The sequence below is a fragment of the Tribolium madens genome, unplaced genomic scaffold, assembly GCF_015345945.1.
Source record: "Tribolium madens isolate multiple individuals breed KSU strain unplaced genomic scaffold, Tmad_KSU_1.1 Scaffold_11;HRSCAF=98;Tcas5.2_LG3b, whole genome shotgun sequence".
Classification (NCBI taxonomy): Eukaryota; Metazoa; Arthropoda; class Insecta; order Coleoptera; family Tenebrionidae; genus Tribolium; species Tribolium madens.
The window spans coordinates 5,236,610-5,252,672 of NW_025400975.1; the positions used below are offsets into that span (position 1 = coordinate 5,236,610).

General features: G+C 32.9%; 2 protein-coding genes across 2 annotated transcripts; one reads left to right on the forward strand and one right to left on the reverse strand.

Annotated features, from left to right (window-relative positions):
* Positions 1-458: 458 nt before the first annotated feature.
* LOC123007402 (DNA topoisomerase 2) lies at positions 459-10,043 on the reverse strand. The gene is made up of 9 exons (XM_044402727.1): positions 9,889-10,043; positions 5,718-7,584; positions 2,863-3,855; positions 2,615-2,813; positions 2,226-2,563; positions 1,910-2,169; positions 1,568-1,723; positions 1,353-1,515; positions 459-1,301 (listed from the first exon to the last, which is right to left on the reverse strand). The coding sequence occupies exons 1-9, from the start codon at positions 9,901-9,903 to the stop codon at positions 613-615; spliced, it is 4,680 nt and encodes a 1,559-aa protein (XP_044258662.1). The 5' UTR covers positions 9,904-10,043; the 3' UTR covers positions 459-612.
* A 131-nt stretch (positions 10,044-10,174) lies between these two features.
* Positions 10,175-15,380, forward strand: LOC123007485 (N-acetylneuraminate 9-O-acetyltransferase). Its single transcript, XM_044402849.1, has 7 exons — positions 10,175-10,330; positions 10,382-10,559; positions 10,613-10,709; positions 10,761-11,009; positions 11,055-11,322; positions 11,378-11,613; positions 13,837-15,380. The coding sequence occupies exons 2-7, from the start codon at positions 10,433-10,435 to the stop codon at positions 15,248-15,250; spliced, it is 2,391 nt and encodes a 796-aa protein (XP_044258784.1). The 5' UTR covers positions 10,175-10,330; positions 10,382-10,432; the 3' UTR covers positions 15,251-15,380.
* Positions 15,381-16,063: the final 683 nt, after the last annotated feature.

The following is a 16,063-nucleotide window of genomic DNA, read 5'->3' on the forward strand; positions in this document are numbered from 1 at the left end:
AATTTATTGCCAATCATCATAATACCTACTTGTATCATCTTTTGCTAATTAACTTTATTCTGTATATACATCCTTTTTCTTCAAAATTTTTGTGGCAGGAACCTCATTTTTGTCCACAACATTGTACTTACTTGTGTGTTTTATCAAAATTATTAGGACTGAATTCTGTCTTTAGACCTTAGATAATGATGTCTGACTTCAGGTATTCAATTATAGCGCTTTCAAAGAGCAAAGAGGTATACAAGATTCATAAAAGTCAAAATTTTGACATCTCAATTTGAAAACATAATTATTTTTTAACAAAATTTCTAACGACAAAAACAAAAAGTAAACAAAACTTGTGGCTATGGAGCAAAGCTGCTATCAATTTTTTCACTAAAATTTTGACTCTGTAATTTCCATTTAAAGAAAAAACTTTAGTAGCCATGGTTACTTTTTTCAAGAAAGAAAAATGCAGGTAAATTTCCGTACTTTTTATTATTAAAACTTGTAATAATGAAAATAAGAATTTTTTTATTAAATTCACAAGTAACTAACACATATTTACCTATTGAAACAATGCATTGAATACATCTTAAAATTTTCTAATCGAGTGAAATAAAAAATTCATTTTCAATCAGAATCATCCGAATCAAACACATATTTCGTCTGTTTAATATTCCGCGGAGCTCGCGAGGTTTTAACCGGTGGCGGGGAAGAAGAATCAATTTCAATATCTGAATCGCTGTCATCTTTCTTCTTTTTACCTTTCCCCTTTGTCTTTTTTGCACTACTATCCTCATCATCTGATTTCTTCTTTTTCCTGCCTGGTTTCGGTTTTTTGCCTTCATTATTTGCCTCGACCTTTTTCTTTTTCGGTTTAGTTTTTTTGGTTTCCTCTTCACGGACGAACATATCCGAATCGGAATCCGACAAGATCTTTCTCTTTTGAGTTTCACTTTGTGCAGGTACTGGTTCATCGTTCTTTTTCGTTCGGCCTACGAGACTATCAAACATGTCTTCCGAGGTTTCGTGTCTTGGTGGGGGAGATTCATTTTCACTGTCTGAACTTATATTCATCTTCTCTTGACGAGTGTCGGGTTCAATAACAGCGTTGTTATCGTACAATTCTACTTCTCCATCATCATCATCATCATCGGATGAATTCAAATTGTATTTAATTTGTTTTGCTGCTAATCTCTTGGTCGCCGGTCGTTCTCTCATTACCGGACTTTCTATATCTGAATTGAATTCACCATCGTCATCCTCATCGGAACTGGTCGGCTTCGCCTTTCTTCCACGTTTTTTCGGAGTGCCATTCACTGCAAAACAAATTTTAATTATTTCCCCACTAGATTAACACTACTAATTACGCTTTGGCTCAGGACTCTTCTTTTTGAAATTGAGTTTAGTTTGTTTAAGGCCATCTTTGGCTTTTTTCGTTTTTGCTTTCTTCTCTGCTTCTTCTGGAGTGCCTAATTTTTCTTTTAAAGTCTTCTTGTTTTGTACATAAAGATCAAATTCGTCTTTTTCTTCCTACGAAAACGGTTTTAAATAGAAGAATAAAACCCATGACTTTGATATTTACCACTTCCTCAATCGTGCTCTCTTTTTTGATCATTTTCTTTTTCTTTTCTTTTATTGCAGTCTGGATGCGCTTCTTCATATCCTCGGAAATTTTCGGTTCGATTCTTTTTCCCACAGGTGACGGCATTGTTTCCGCCAAATTCACTTTTTTCCTTCCCTGTTGGAAAAATAAACAGTGTTTATTGTTGTTTAACAAGACACAAAACCTTTTTATTTTTACACACGAAAAACTTACCCTTCCAGGTTTCATTTCCTTAAAAAGCAACAAGTAAAACAAACAATACATTATTAAACAGTAATAAATCACGATTGTTTCAACGTAAAATTAATTTCCTCCACTTACCGTTTGAGTTTTCTTCGGTTTAATTCCAGCTTCCTCATTTCTTTCTTTCTCTTCAACTTCGTCCAACTTCTCCATAAACGCATCGAGATCCTCCCTCCACAAATCAGAATGAGATTTCTTCTTCAATGTCTCCAATTCTTGTAATTTAATGTCTCTTTGTCGCAACAATTCATTCTTCTTTTCTTCAGTCAACATCCACATCGACATTCCCAACAAATAATCAAACTTTTGAACATCGGTCGAATTTTGAAAAGCCTTCTCTGTAATAGTATTCAAAAATAGTCAAAAAGTTAAAATATTTACAAAGCACTACAACCTGGATCAACCGGTTTCTTCGCTGTCTGTTCGGTCGTTTGTGCTTGCTCTTCTTCTTCACCTGGACCTTCATCCTCTTCTTCCGTATTGACCCTCTGTTTCCAGTCTTTAACTGGATCGGGTTCGTACCCTCTTTTGATAAGTTCGTCGATTATCACTTTACGTTTCTTGTTTTCGACGACTAAAGTGCGGTCGCACTTCTCCATGATGAAACGAGCTTGATTTGACAGTTTACTCGCTTCGGCTTTTAGCATACCTTCAAGATAATCTTTACGTTTTTGATACATACTCAAACGTATCTTGAAATAGTCCTTTAACAAGTCGTTCACCGAATCATATCTTAAATAAAGCTTTTATTAGAAATGAATATGACGAGACTATACTACAAACCTTCGTATGCATCCAAGTTCGTCAAAAACGCACATGGAACTTGTCGAGATCAAAGATTGTAATTTGAAAGTTTTATGCAAACCTTCTGTATTTTCTAAGGTCTCCAACTGGCCTGGCAAGAAAGTGATTATAAATTTAACTGTCGTATCCGTGTTGTATTCTTTGTAATCCTGAAGTACGGCCTTTACTTTTTCGGACCCTGAAAATATTAGAATTAGTGACTTGAACTCTAACTTAGTAAAAATTACCGTGTAGTAGAGGCTCCAAGACACTTTCCTTGTAATTCTGAGTCCACGTCCCAACTGGTAATTCGGTAATTTCTGCTTTGTTGTCACCTATTATTGAAATTTCTCCACTGGCAACATATCTGTTATCGCCACAGTCGACTATAGTCCCTGTGAAATTTTTGTACCACGGAATCAAATTCGTTGGATCCTCTTGATCCAACAACACTCTTATATTCTTAACAAGTTCTCGTGGATTATAATTGGGAATTTTCGTCATCCAACCAGTGCCTATACCATCAGCACCATTAACCAGGACCATAGGTATAATAGGAATGTACCACACCGGCTCGATCTTCTGATTATCTTCAAATTCATGTTTCAACAAATTATCATCGGCAGGATTGAAAATCATTCGAGTTAAAGGCGACATCTTTGTGAAAATGTATCTCGCACTGGCGCTGTCTTTCCCACCTGCCATTCGCGTACCAAACTGACCTCTAGGCTCCAAGAGATTAATATTATTGCTACCGACGAAATTTTGAGCTAAATTAACGATTGTCATACAAAGTGACACTTCACCATGATGGTATGCCGACATTTCAGCCACGGAACCGGCCAATTGGGCCACTTTTACCTCACGTTTATCGTTACGTTTGAAACAAGTGAACATCACTTTACGTTGGCCGGGCTTAAGACCGTCCACCATACATGGAATTGAACGAATGTTGTCGGCATTCGAGAAGAGAACCAATTCAAGATTAACAAAATCCGTATACGAAACCGATTTTGTGTCTTTTGTGTAGAGATATTTTTCGGAAAGACCGAGCTCTTTTCGTCGTCTACTCTCGACCATAAAATTCGTAAGCCATTCTTTGCGGTGTTCGATGTGTTTCTTACTGAAAGCGAGGACGATGTGGTCGTCGTCTTCGGGGCCTTTGTAGCGGAAACGGATACGGTGCCGACCCATGTCGCTGAAGTATTCCTTCGCCTCTTTCGAGTCCGAAGTACCCAAACCTGATCAAACAAAATGTGTAAACTCAAATTCAAGATGATTTTCTCAAATAAAAATTGTATAGAATTTTTTAATAAATAATGGGAACAGATATTTCAAGCTGTGCGCTTTGTAGCCACAATTAAATTTTTTTTTTATTTTTATAATTATTAATTTTAGTGTTTTTATGGTACTCAAAAAGTCTACTCTGCTTTGGAAAGAGGATAGACTATTCATTAAGGGGATTGGTCATGACATCGTACCAAATAAATCGTTTTTTACTTTATATATTCGATAAATCTACATTTCATGTGCCCTCCACAATATAAGTTTTATCACTCTCAAACAAGAGTCTTTAATTCAATATTTGAGCCAAATAAGCCTTCAAATCAAATTTGGATACACTTGAATTTTTGAAATAATTTATTGTAAAAAGCGTTAAATAAAAGAAAAGTAAAGGTTAAATTTTTTTAAATAAAGCGTTTTTTTAAGATTAATAGGTAAGAGTTAGGAAAAAGAGTTCTAAATAAAAATTGCAAAGCATAAAATTGTTGTAAATGTTCTTTTACTTTTTTGATATTATTAAAATTAACAGTTAGGGTGGTTAAAAATAAAGAAATGATGTGTATAACTTAAAAAAAATCATACATGAAATTGGGAAAATTTTCGGTTTACATCCTCATTTCTTCCTTCTGGACAAAGACAGAAACTTTTTTTTTTGCAAATATTCCTCAATGAATGTAGGTTCACGTATACATACAGGGTGCGTCAGAAGTAAGATACAAGGAACATGCATAAAAAAATTTCGAAGTTATGAGAGTTTAAATTTTACACTTTGACTATTTATTTCTGTTGGAAAAATAATTTTCCAAGTTTTTTTTGCTAAAGGCTATTAGAAGAGGAAACAAGATAGCTGTATCCTAAATTGTAACTTTGTTTAATAATATTTGTGGCTTTTGCTGGCAAAATTTTTGTACCTTTACTAAATAATTATAAAAAAAAAAACGTCAGTATCATTAAATAAAAAATAGACATAAAAAATGTCAAATGTTAATATATATTTTACTGGCAAAATTTTAGTACCTTTACTAGATAATTATAAAAAAAACGTCAGTACCATTAAATAAAAAATAGACCAAATGTTAAAAAATAAATGTTAAAATTTTTTTAAATAGAATTTTTTCCATGTTCCTGGTATCTTATCTTACTTGAAATTTTTCCTTTGGGCGCAAGTTCTGACACACTATAGTCTTGAAAAAAGAAAACTGAAAAAATTAAAGTTTTCTTATAACGTGTAATGTTTGTGTGGTGAAATTTCAAGTTGTGACATTTTTTTTTTAAGAGATAAACCCCTACATAAGCTAATGACTCAAATTAGTTTTTGGTGAAAGAATTATTTTGATATTTGTAGCACTCACCATCGTTCTACTAGTTTTGGATTTATAAAAAAACTATTAAATTTACTAAAAAAAAAAACAATTGTTGATATTTAGATTGCAAAATTGTGGAAAGTCAGTTTTACAATTGTATTTAATTATTTATAAATATTTAATTTTGATACGTTAACAGTAGGAAATCTTGTTTTTTTTTCTCTATTTAAAGTTTAACTTCTTTTCTTTATAAATAATTGACTTTCCAAAAAGGAATGGTTTACAAAAAAAAAACTTGTAGCTCCATTATCACTCCTTCTCTAACGCATGTTCGAGGTAACTAATGTATTGTATGGTAAAGTTGTGCAGTAAAATTACAGATGATTGAAATCATGACCCCTAAATTATTCTATTTTTTTTTAAATATTCCCTTGTTATGTTTTATTTAGAAAAAAAATTAAACAAAAACATGCATTTAGGTAAACTTTAGTACACCTGTAGACAAAAATCCGTACCTTTGTAGTACTTTATTTGATAAGTGCGATGATTGGGCGTATTCGACTTCCATTCCTCAAACTCTGGCAGTGAATAGAACGACAATGTCTCATTTCGCTTTTTCGCCTTCACAATGGGAGTAATAAACTCCTCCAGAAAATCCCTCCTCAAGAGTTCCGGCCAATTATAATGAATAAAATTAATCAAGAGCCCTTTAATATGGGACCCGTCCTGATCCTGATCGGTCATTATCATCACTTTGCCATAACGTAACGTTCGCATATCTTCGTCGGTGTTATATTTTTTCTTGTATTGTAAACCAAGAATCTTAATCAAATTGTTGATTTCCGCATTTTCCAAAATTTGTTTGTGTGTCGCTTCTCGGACATTTAGGAGTTTACCTCTCAACGGAAACACCCCGTAATAGTCTCTCCCAATAACTCCAAGACCTGACACCGCCAAAGACTTTGCTGAGTCTCCCTCAGTCAAAATCAATGTGCAACGTAGACCGTTTTTCGTTCCTGCCTCATTGGCGTCTTCCAATTTCGGAATACCTTTCAATTTCGATTGTTTTTTCCCTGCAGTTTTCTTCTCGAGTTCGGTTTGAGCCTTAAATTTAGCCCAGGTGAGAACCGACTCAACAATTCCACTTTTCACAATTTGACTGATGAATTTCTCAGATAGGGTGCATTTAGATCCGAAACTTTTCGCTTGAAGTGTCATATTTTCCTTAGTTTGCGAATCAAAAGTAGGATTTACAATGAGACAATTGATGAAAATCCACATATGGTTTTTGACTTGAAACGGTTTGATTGTGATTCCTCCTTTGTTTCTTTTTTTGAGCACTTCGATAATTTGTTTGACGATCATATCGGTGACGTAGTCCACGTGACGACCACCCTTAGTAGTGGCTATACTATTTACAAAGGACATTTGTTGGAAGCCTCGATCGGATAAGGTCATAGCGACCTCCCAACGTTCGTTGCAAACCTCATAGATAACTTTTGCTTTTTCGTTTCCGTCATCGTCGTTTCCTTTAGTGAAAAAATCAACGTAATCTTTGAAATTTTTCACGGGAACTCTTTTGCCATTTAAGAAGACTTTCACGCCTCGAGTTGAAGCAGCAACGTCGTAAGCTCGTCGACACATTAAACTCACAATGTCGTCTTCTAATTTCTCCATTTTGAATTTCGCCAAATCAGGACTGAATGTGATTTTCGTGAAATCTTCACCGAAAAAATCTTTGATTTTCGGCTCGGATGCTTTTGTCATATTATTACCCCATACTTGTTTAAAGTGCCGTTTATACTCTTTAGTGGCAGTTTCGACAGTAAATTTTGTGCTAAAAATATTACACAATTTTGCACCGTAACCGTTTCTACCCCCCGTTACTTTTTCCTCTTTATCATTGTAATTCGAAGAAGTCAATAAATGACCAAAAATCATAGTCGGGACATACATATTTTCATTTTTGTGCATTGCGACGGGAATACCTTGTCCATTATTCCAAACCGAAATGATATTATCCTCTTGATTAATTTCGATTTTTATACAATCCATTGTATTGTCTCGTTGTTTATTATCTGCAGCGTTAACTAAAATTTCATCAAAAATCTTATACAAACCGGGCACATAAGAGATATTTTTTTGAACAATCAATTCTTTGTCACTGTCGTAGACCCACATATTTTCTTCCACTTTTTCCACCGAGCCGATATACGTGTCAGGACGAAGCAAAATATGTTCCAATTGCGATTTTTTCTGATAGGTTTCCTCAATAGTTTGTTTTGGTTTCGGTTTCGGTTTTGGTTTTGGAGGTGGAGATGTTTCCCCATTGTCACCACCGCCACCGGTATCGTTTGTTGTCGCCATTTTGGCAAACATACTCTGCAAAAAATAATAATATCAAGATTTTTAGTATTTTACAACTGAAGAGTATAGGATAAAAAAGGGTACAAGCAACATTTACAAGATATGGATGATTTTTTAAATAAAATATTAATTAGAAAATAGTAAGATTTTACGATACTGTATTTGGTGTTTTTTTTTTTTTTTTTGTTGAAAAAAAAAAGCACTTCTGTACCTCAGAGTAAAACAGTATTCACCACCAAAACACAATTTTTTCAGGAGAGCACTTTTAAAACTATAATTTTTGTTTAGGTGTCTGTTAACTCGTGTTATCTATCACTATTTGGCTCTGAGGTACAAACTTTTTCTTTATTTTTGTAAAAATTCACTTATACCTTTTTTATCACTTCAATTTCATTTATTGTGAAATTAATTACAGTCACATTGAAATCGCAGAAAAACATTTTCTTACCCTGAGGTGACAATTAAATTGAAAAATCCGGGTTGTTTTACTACACCTGACTGTGCCAAAAAACGTTACTAATATCATTATAATATTACTTCAGTGAAAAATTGATCGCCCTACAAAATTTATAAATTAATAATAAGATCTGTATTTATCCACTTTATTATGAATTATTATTATTCTTTTAAAATTTTTTAGCATAAACCACTCTACTTTTGTAGAGTTGTTGAAAATATAAATCATTAAACTTCTCATTTTTATTTCAAATACAAATAACCATAAATTTAATGAATTCAATTACAATAGTTTAATAATACAAAATTCTACAAGATTAAAAAAAAAACAAGTAGGTTTATAAGATTTCACTTATTATTGTTAAATAAATTATTTCACTAATTTTAAATCATGCAATCAAGAAAATTGTTCACTATACGTCAATGTAATAAATTACAAAGAGGTGGCGTTTTAGGAACTAAATATGAATATTGTTTAAATAATAAATTTTTAAACTTACTTTTACGACCAAGTATGTAAATAGTTATTTATTATACGAGTTTGAGTGTAAATCGAACGCATTATTTCACGAGTTCGTTACACTCGTGGTTTATCATCCACGAGGTGGAATAAAGCGTCCGATTTACACTCAAACGAGTTGAATACAACATTTTATTCTTCGAATTAGACTCAACAAAGCATAGACTTGCTTTAATTCCGTTAAAAATAATCTGACGTTTCGTATTGAGAAATGCCAAACAGTTCTCAAAATTTACACGGGAGAAAAATTGTAAATTTTGAGTGTCGAAGAATAAAAAATTATGTGAATGATTAGATTAATACATGTTTGGGGTTTATAGAAACCTAGTTTGAAATGCTGCAAATTAGGCTTCAATAACATTATAAAAAAATTCAGCATAATGTTGCTTATACAGGTGTGCCAGAACTCGCGCCACAGAGAAAAATTTAAAGCAAGATAAGATACCAGGAACATGGAAAAAATGTTTAAAAAAATTCTATCTGTCAAAAAAAATTGACATTTTCTTATGTCTAATGATACTGATGATCTTGTATATGTTTTTTTTTTACAATTATTTAGTAAAGATACCAAAATTTTGCCAATACAAGCGCCAAATAACATTGAACAGAGTTAGAATTTAGGATAGAGCTTCCTTGTTCCCTCTTTATAATAGCCTATAGCAAAAAAAAATTGGAAAATTATTTTTCCAACAGAAATAAATAGAGTCAAAGTGCAAAGTTTAAACTTTCATAACTTCTAAATTTTTATAGATAAAATTGTTTAACATTTTTTCAATGTTCCTGGTATCTTACGCACGAGTTCTGGCGCACCTGTATTTAAATGAATTTAGAAAAAATGCTAATTGAGTTAATATTTTTTTTATCTAGTACAAAATTAAAAAAATCTCCATAATTCTGACATTAAACGAAAATTATAAAAATAATAGAATCAATTTTTTTAAATTTTTCTCAATGGTACAAAGGTTTCAAAAAATACTTTGTGTACTGCTGCTATTGCCATTTTTCTACAATAATGAGTTACATTAACACATGTTTTACCAATTTTGAAGTTATTATTAATAATATGATATTGCAAAGGTTCGTTGTAACCGAAAAAAAGACCGCCATTTCACACTTGCATTTGATTACGTTCAATCTGGCCTAAAACTAGCATAATTTCATTGCAATTACAACAAATTTTCCAGGCAAGTGCCCCAAGTCCAAAATATGTCAAGAAACTCATCTGAAATAGCAAAATTCCAAACAAGAATTCAAAAAATTATAAACGACGCCAATAACATAACCTCAAACACAAAGCGTAGGTTGACCTACCTCACTTTAGCTTAAAACGACCATTTTCTTACCTTAATATCCGACATTTTTAACGGACAACAATATCTTCACAACATATTAAACACCAAAGTCTAATAAAACTCACTTATCACTGTTTAAAATATAAAAACGAATGGCCGGTAACACCTTCAACAGACCGCTCAATTCCGTCAAGGCGCAAAATAAAAATTCTGACATCGGCTATCTTCGTGAAATTCCGAAAACAATCAACCAATCAAAAACCTAAAAATCAGGTGATGCCCAATCAAATTCAAATGTTTAATATACAAGGGATGCTGGGATTGCAGCAGGTTGAAATTGAAAATCAATATGGCAGTCGATTTACTGACATTTTGTTTTCCCACCTGAAAAACCTGAAACATTCTTTCAGTTTAAACTAGTCATATCAGATAATTGATAATTAAGTTTCAAGAGACATTTGCGATAAGCCCAACGGTTCTATTTAACGCATCCGTAAGTAATTGCGTGTTCGCTGATGAGTCAGGTTATAAAATTGAATTCTAGGTTAAAACAATTCTCATGTGACTTAACGATGTAGGAATTATTGGAATTATTATGACCAGTGACAAATCTCGGATTGAGAAAATAATTGACCAGATTAATGCAAGTAACGCCAAAAAAATCGCTCTTCTTTTAGTGGTTGGTTTTGTGTGTTATCATGGAATTCTCCACATCAGATATGGTAAGTGACTCATCTGGAGGTTAACACCTAACACTGAAATAATTCCACTCCAGGCACCAACTCCTGCAAGTGGTTGCTGTCAGATGGTCGCTACAAGGGGGACCAGGAGTGGCAACCCTACGGTTGCATGCTCCACAGGTACACTAAGATGTAGGCCCCCAATTTAAAAGTCTGCTAGTGGCTATAATTAAATCTTTGCAGCGATACGAGAAAATGTTTACGTTACATAGCATTCTATGGTACTAGTAGCCACTTTGTGTTTATTGGTGATAAGAGAATGCAAGATTTGTACGTAACTTTCGTAAATCACCTAATCCAGGATGAAGAACGGTTTTTGCGACCGCCAAAAGACATTGCAAAGAACCTGACACATGTCGATAACACACTGAAGCTAAAGGCTGAATTTTTTGGAATGCCTTTTATTTCAAAAGCGATGATTGATAAATTTAGGTAAACTTAGATTTTTCAAAATATCAATACAGTTGTGTTTTTAAGACAGTGGCAATTGTCTAAACAACCCCCATCTGTGATAGTAGCTGGATGCGCATTGGAAGCCATTCGAATATCAAATGCATCACTGACTATGGTTGAAGAATATAAAATGAATTTAACAAGACTTGTGCAACCGATTCATAATCTTCACAAAAAGAAAACTAGAGTTTTATGGGCGTTACAGGAACCTGTAAATTCTGAAAAACTCACACTTGAATTACAGATAATCAAAAATGAAATTATCAACTTGTACAATAAAGCCGCCATGGAGGTGATTAATAATCACACAATGATGTTTTTTTAAATAACGCTTTTGTTTATTTAAGATGTTGCATTACTCTGAAGCTGAAATATGGCGTAGTATCAGATTAGTGGGTGAGGGAATGATGTCCATGAGCCCCGATGGGGTATCTCTACCGCAACGCCCTCTACAATATGACATACAAATTCTTCTAAACATGTATTGTAATGATTACATGAATTTTAATGACGGGACGTGTTGCAGTTCGACTGAGTCCTATACAACGTTGCAAATAGTCACATTTGCCATTCTTGGTATTTGGTAAGATTTCTTAGTTCAAATTTTCAAGATAATTACAAAAAGTAAATTAAGTTTTTGTGAATAAAAATCGAGGGGGCAGTAACTTCGTGTATTCAGTGTACGCTTCACATGTGTGAATGATTTTTTTTCTGATATTCTATGTTTATTTCTTTTATCTTTGTTTATTCTTGATGTTTCAGGGTACTCACCTAGTATTTTACTTTATTCACCGTATAAAAATGTGTTGATTCTGTATGTATTTATTCATTGCATAATCTATATCTATATGCATTCGCTAATTTTTTTTCTATTTTCTTGAAAATATTTGTTTAATATTTATACTTTTATTGGTTGTTTGTTTATTTTGAGCTTAACTTAAAATAGGAACATTTAGACAAGTGTAGCCCTTTTAGGACTACAGTCTAACATGTCTAACAAAATCAACGATTAAAAAAAATAGAAAAAGTCGTTGGTTTTGAAATACCATAGCTTAAGGTGACCAACCGTCCTGATTTAGCCAGGACTTGTTTAGGTTTTTATTGTCTTGTCCTGTTTTACGTTTGAGTCCTGATTTATCCCGATTTAAGGATTAACACACCTAAGTGTACAGTTTTTTGAGATTTCCATTTGCCGCGAAAACAAAGTGTCTTTCAAGTTAAGGTTTTCTTTTTGTCGTCATTTCAATTGTAAAAAAACTCAACTAATAGTAGAAATACCTACTTAAAAATCTTTATTAAAATGTTTGCAGAGAATGAAATTCAAATTTTTTTTTTGTTTGTTTTTCGTGTCACTATTTTTCATACTATATTCTTATTATAATTAAATTGTACAGATACTAAGACCTATTTTTTTTGTTCTGGAATAAATTTATTATAATTATTTTTATTAATGTCCTGAAGTTGGTCACCTTAGAGTAGCTACATCAAAATTAATCTGAAATTATAAGAGATTTTTTCCAAAAGCTTTTATTAAAGAAAAAGAAGTCTTTGACATTTTTTAGAAAATTTCAGAGAAATACTTATAAGTTTTTTAAACTACGGTTAATACACAATCCTAAGAAATAGTGAGAAAAAAACTTTGTGATTTTTTTTTGGTTCACAGATTTGGGGAAATCTTTATTAGTTAAATCAATACATGGGCCGGATACCTTGTTTGTTTTTTCACTTTGAAATTTTTTTCACTTTCAACATTGATTTAAAGAAAAGAGAAAAATGTAAATTTTTTGTTGTTTTAGTAAATGTACCGCATATTCACAAATATTGATGGGGAGACTAATGTGTCCAGGTTTTTTTACCGTTTAATGTACTCTCAATAACTGTAAATTTTCTGTCTGTTTTCTGTTTTGTTCTGTTTTCTTGGACCGATTAATTGTTTCTGAACATTGTGTTCTCTTCATCAAGATGAAAAAAAAATTCAACTTTCTTTACAATTTTACATATTAAATTGAAAAACAAATTCGAAAAAATTATTTTTTTTTATACTTTTGAAGATTTGTAAAAAATAAATAACAATACTGACTAGTGTTCGAGCTCATTCAATTTTTGCAAAATCTAATTTTACTCATCTCAAATTAATTGCATTAATTAAAAGTTGATGCCCCCCAAGCACTCGATTTACGAACCTTCATTTCAAGAAAAAGTAAATTTTTTGAATTGTTTACGGACTTTTTTTAAAAATGTAACAGATGTAATTAATTTAATAGTTTTTAAAGAAACTTTTTATGTTAATTGATTTACTTTAAAGACAATTTATTTATAAAGTTTTTTTTGTTTGAAAATACGAGAAGTCAGCGGCCATGACAAAAAGACCAAACATGGAAGTAGCTGCAAAAATTCTGAAACCACAACTACAATTATTATTTAATTAACACTACGAGTTACATTCTTTTCTGCTGAAAATTAATGAAAAAAATAAATCTAATTTTTTTATCTAACAAATATTCTAAATGTTGCAAAACCCCAAATTTTAGTAAAAAGTGCATATTTTCTTCAAAATTTTCGTGTATTTGCAAGGTACCTAATCTGTGCTAATTTTTTGTTTATTCTTTGCGTACTCTCAAGGCTGAATTCTCGATTTATTCTAGTGTTTCTTTATGTATTCACGTGGACTCCAAATTATTATTTGTGAATTCTCATTAAAAATTCTGTAATTTTTGGTATTCTTTTAGAAATCACATTTATTTTTGGAAATTGTGCATTTATTTGAGAACTGCCCCTCGATAAAAATTTGTTTTTTTTTTTTCAGCGCAACTGTGGCCCTCGCGATGATATGTTCCCGCCTCGTAATGCAATGGCGCGGTCGTCCCATCCACGAATACAGTCAATTGCCCGAAAACGAGCACCAGCCCTCGCCCACCCCCGGTAGCTACTACAACCTATTCATCAGCCTCGCCAAAATGGCCCTCATCATGTCGTACTTTTTCGTCTGTGACCGCACGAATTTCTTCATGAAAGAAAATAAATACTATTCCGAATTCAGCTTTTGGCTTCCGATCGGTTACGTTACGGTATTAGGCCTATTCTTCACTGAAGACAGTAAATACACCAAAGTGTTACATCGTGATCAGTTAAACGAATGGAAAGGCTGGATGCAACTAGTCATTTTAGTGTACCACATCACGGGAGCAAGTCGCATCTTGCCCATAAATATGCACATTAAAGTGTTAATTTCGTCGTATTTATTTTTATTAGGGTATGAACAGTTTTGTTGCGTGTGGCAACGAGGTGATATAGGCATAGTTAGTTTTTTCCGGGTGCTTTTTCAGCTAAATTTCATGACGGTGACTTTGTGTCTTTGCATGAATCGCCCGTATCAGTTCTATTATTTCGTACCTTTGCTGTCTTTTTGGTACTTGATGACGTACTGTTTTCTGGCGTTTCCGCCCCACATCACAGCACAAACCTCCGAAAATAACGTAATGCAATATTTTTATTTGTTGATTAAATTTATTGTATTTTTCACCGTTATTACGATTCTTTTTATGTCGGAAGTTTTTTTCGAGAAGGTTTTTGTAACCCGGCCTTGGAAGGCCCTCTTTGTGACCACCGATGATGACATCCGGGAATGGTGGTTTCGGTGGAAACTCGACAGGTATACCATCATATACGGTATGGGTTTCGCCGTAATACTGCTTTTGGCCCAACGCTACAATATTTACGACGACAACAATCACAATAACTTATTTTCGAGAGGTTTAGCACTGACTGGTATTCTGGTAGCAATCGCGGGTATCGGCTGTTATTTATCGATAACATTTCTGTGTTCGAACGAACTAGAGTGTAGCGAAATTCACTCCTATATTGTCTTCATCCCAATTGTGGGATACATTGTTTTGAGGAACATTTCTGGAGTCTTGCGGACTAGATATTCGAGTTTGTTTGCGTGGTTTGGGGAGATCTCTTTGGAGCTTTTTATTAGTCAGTATCATATCTGGCTCGCAGCTGATACCCATGGTGTTTTAGTACTTATTCCAGGTTATCCCGTTTTGAATGTAATGATTACGTCGTTTATTTTTGTGTGTGCTTCGCACGAGGTGCACCGCTTAACCAAAGTACTGCTCCCGTATGCCGTTCCATTAGATTGGAAGTGTGTTTTGCGGAACTTTATCTTGTTTTTGGCAATATTAGTACCGATAGGGATCAATGATGGCATGTTTTAGGCTATAATCGGAATTAAAAACGAACCCTTCATTTATTTTTGGAAAACGCACATTTGGAATGTACATAGGTTTTTATATTAATAACATATTGAATGTAGAATTTTCGAAAATAAAGATGTTTTTTTTGTAAGTGCGAAGAGCTGTTTTTATGGAAAACCAAACATCCGGAGTGACTATTAATGTTTGTTACCAAAAAATTTATTGGCAACACTGAATTATTGGTGACCCTTCACCCATCTATTTAAATTGTTATATCAGAATGTTTCAGGTGACGGCTAAATAGCAGTTGCCTAAAAAAGTTTGACATTTGAAAGGCAAGGTTGCCAAACTAAAATTTTAAATTTGACATCAACTTGAGGTAAAAAATCACAATCATTTACAGTCACCCGGTATTTGTTATGACCTATTTGTCAGATATAAAAAAGGTCAAAAACGAAAGGCCGCTGCAAATAAGACAACTATCAAAAAAAATTCCTGAGCCAGACTTCAGAACAGAGGCACTTTTTCGATACTTATGTAAATAAAAAAAATCAGTCTAAAAATTCCTAAAAACGATTGTTTGTTAAAAATGTGTATCTCAACTGCTAATAGAATATCCCATATCAGCTAAAAATCATATTCAGTTGTCTGTACTAATTAAAAAGTTTATAGTTTTTAACAATTTAACTTTTTTCTGGAACATTTAAGTGTCACTTAGTTGTCAGCCCTTTTTCCGTCTGTCAAAAACAGAGAATGAAAAAATGTAGTCTAAACCATTATTAATTAAAATTGTGTATCAACTTTTCATAAAGTATCCGATATTAGTTAAATATC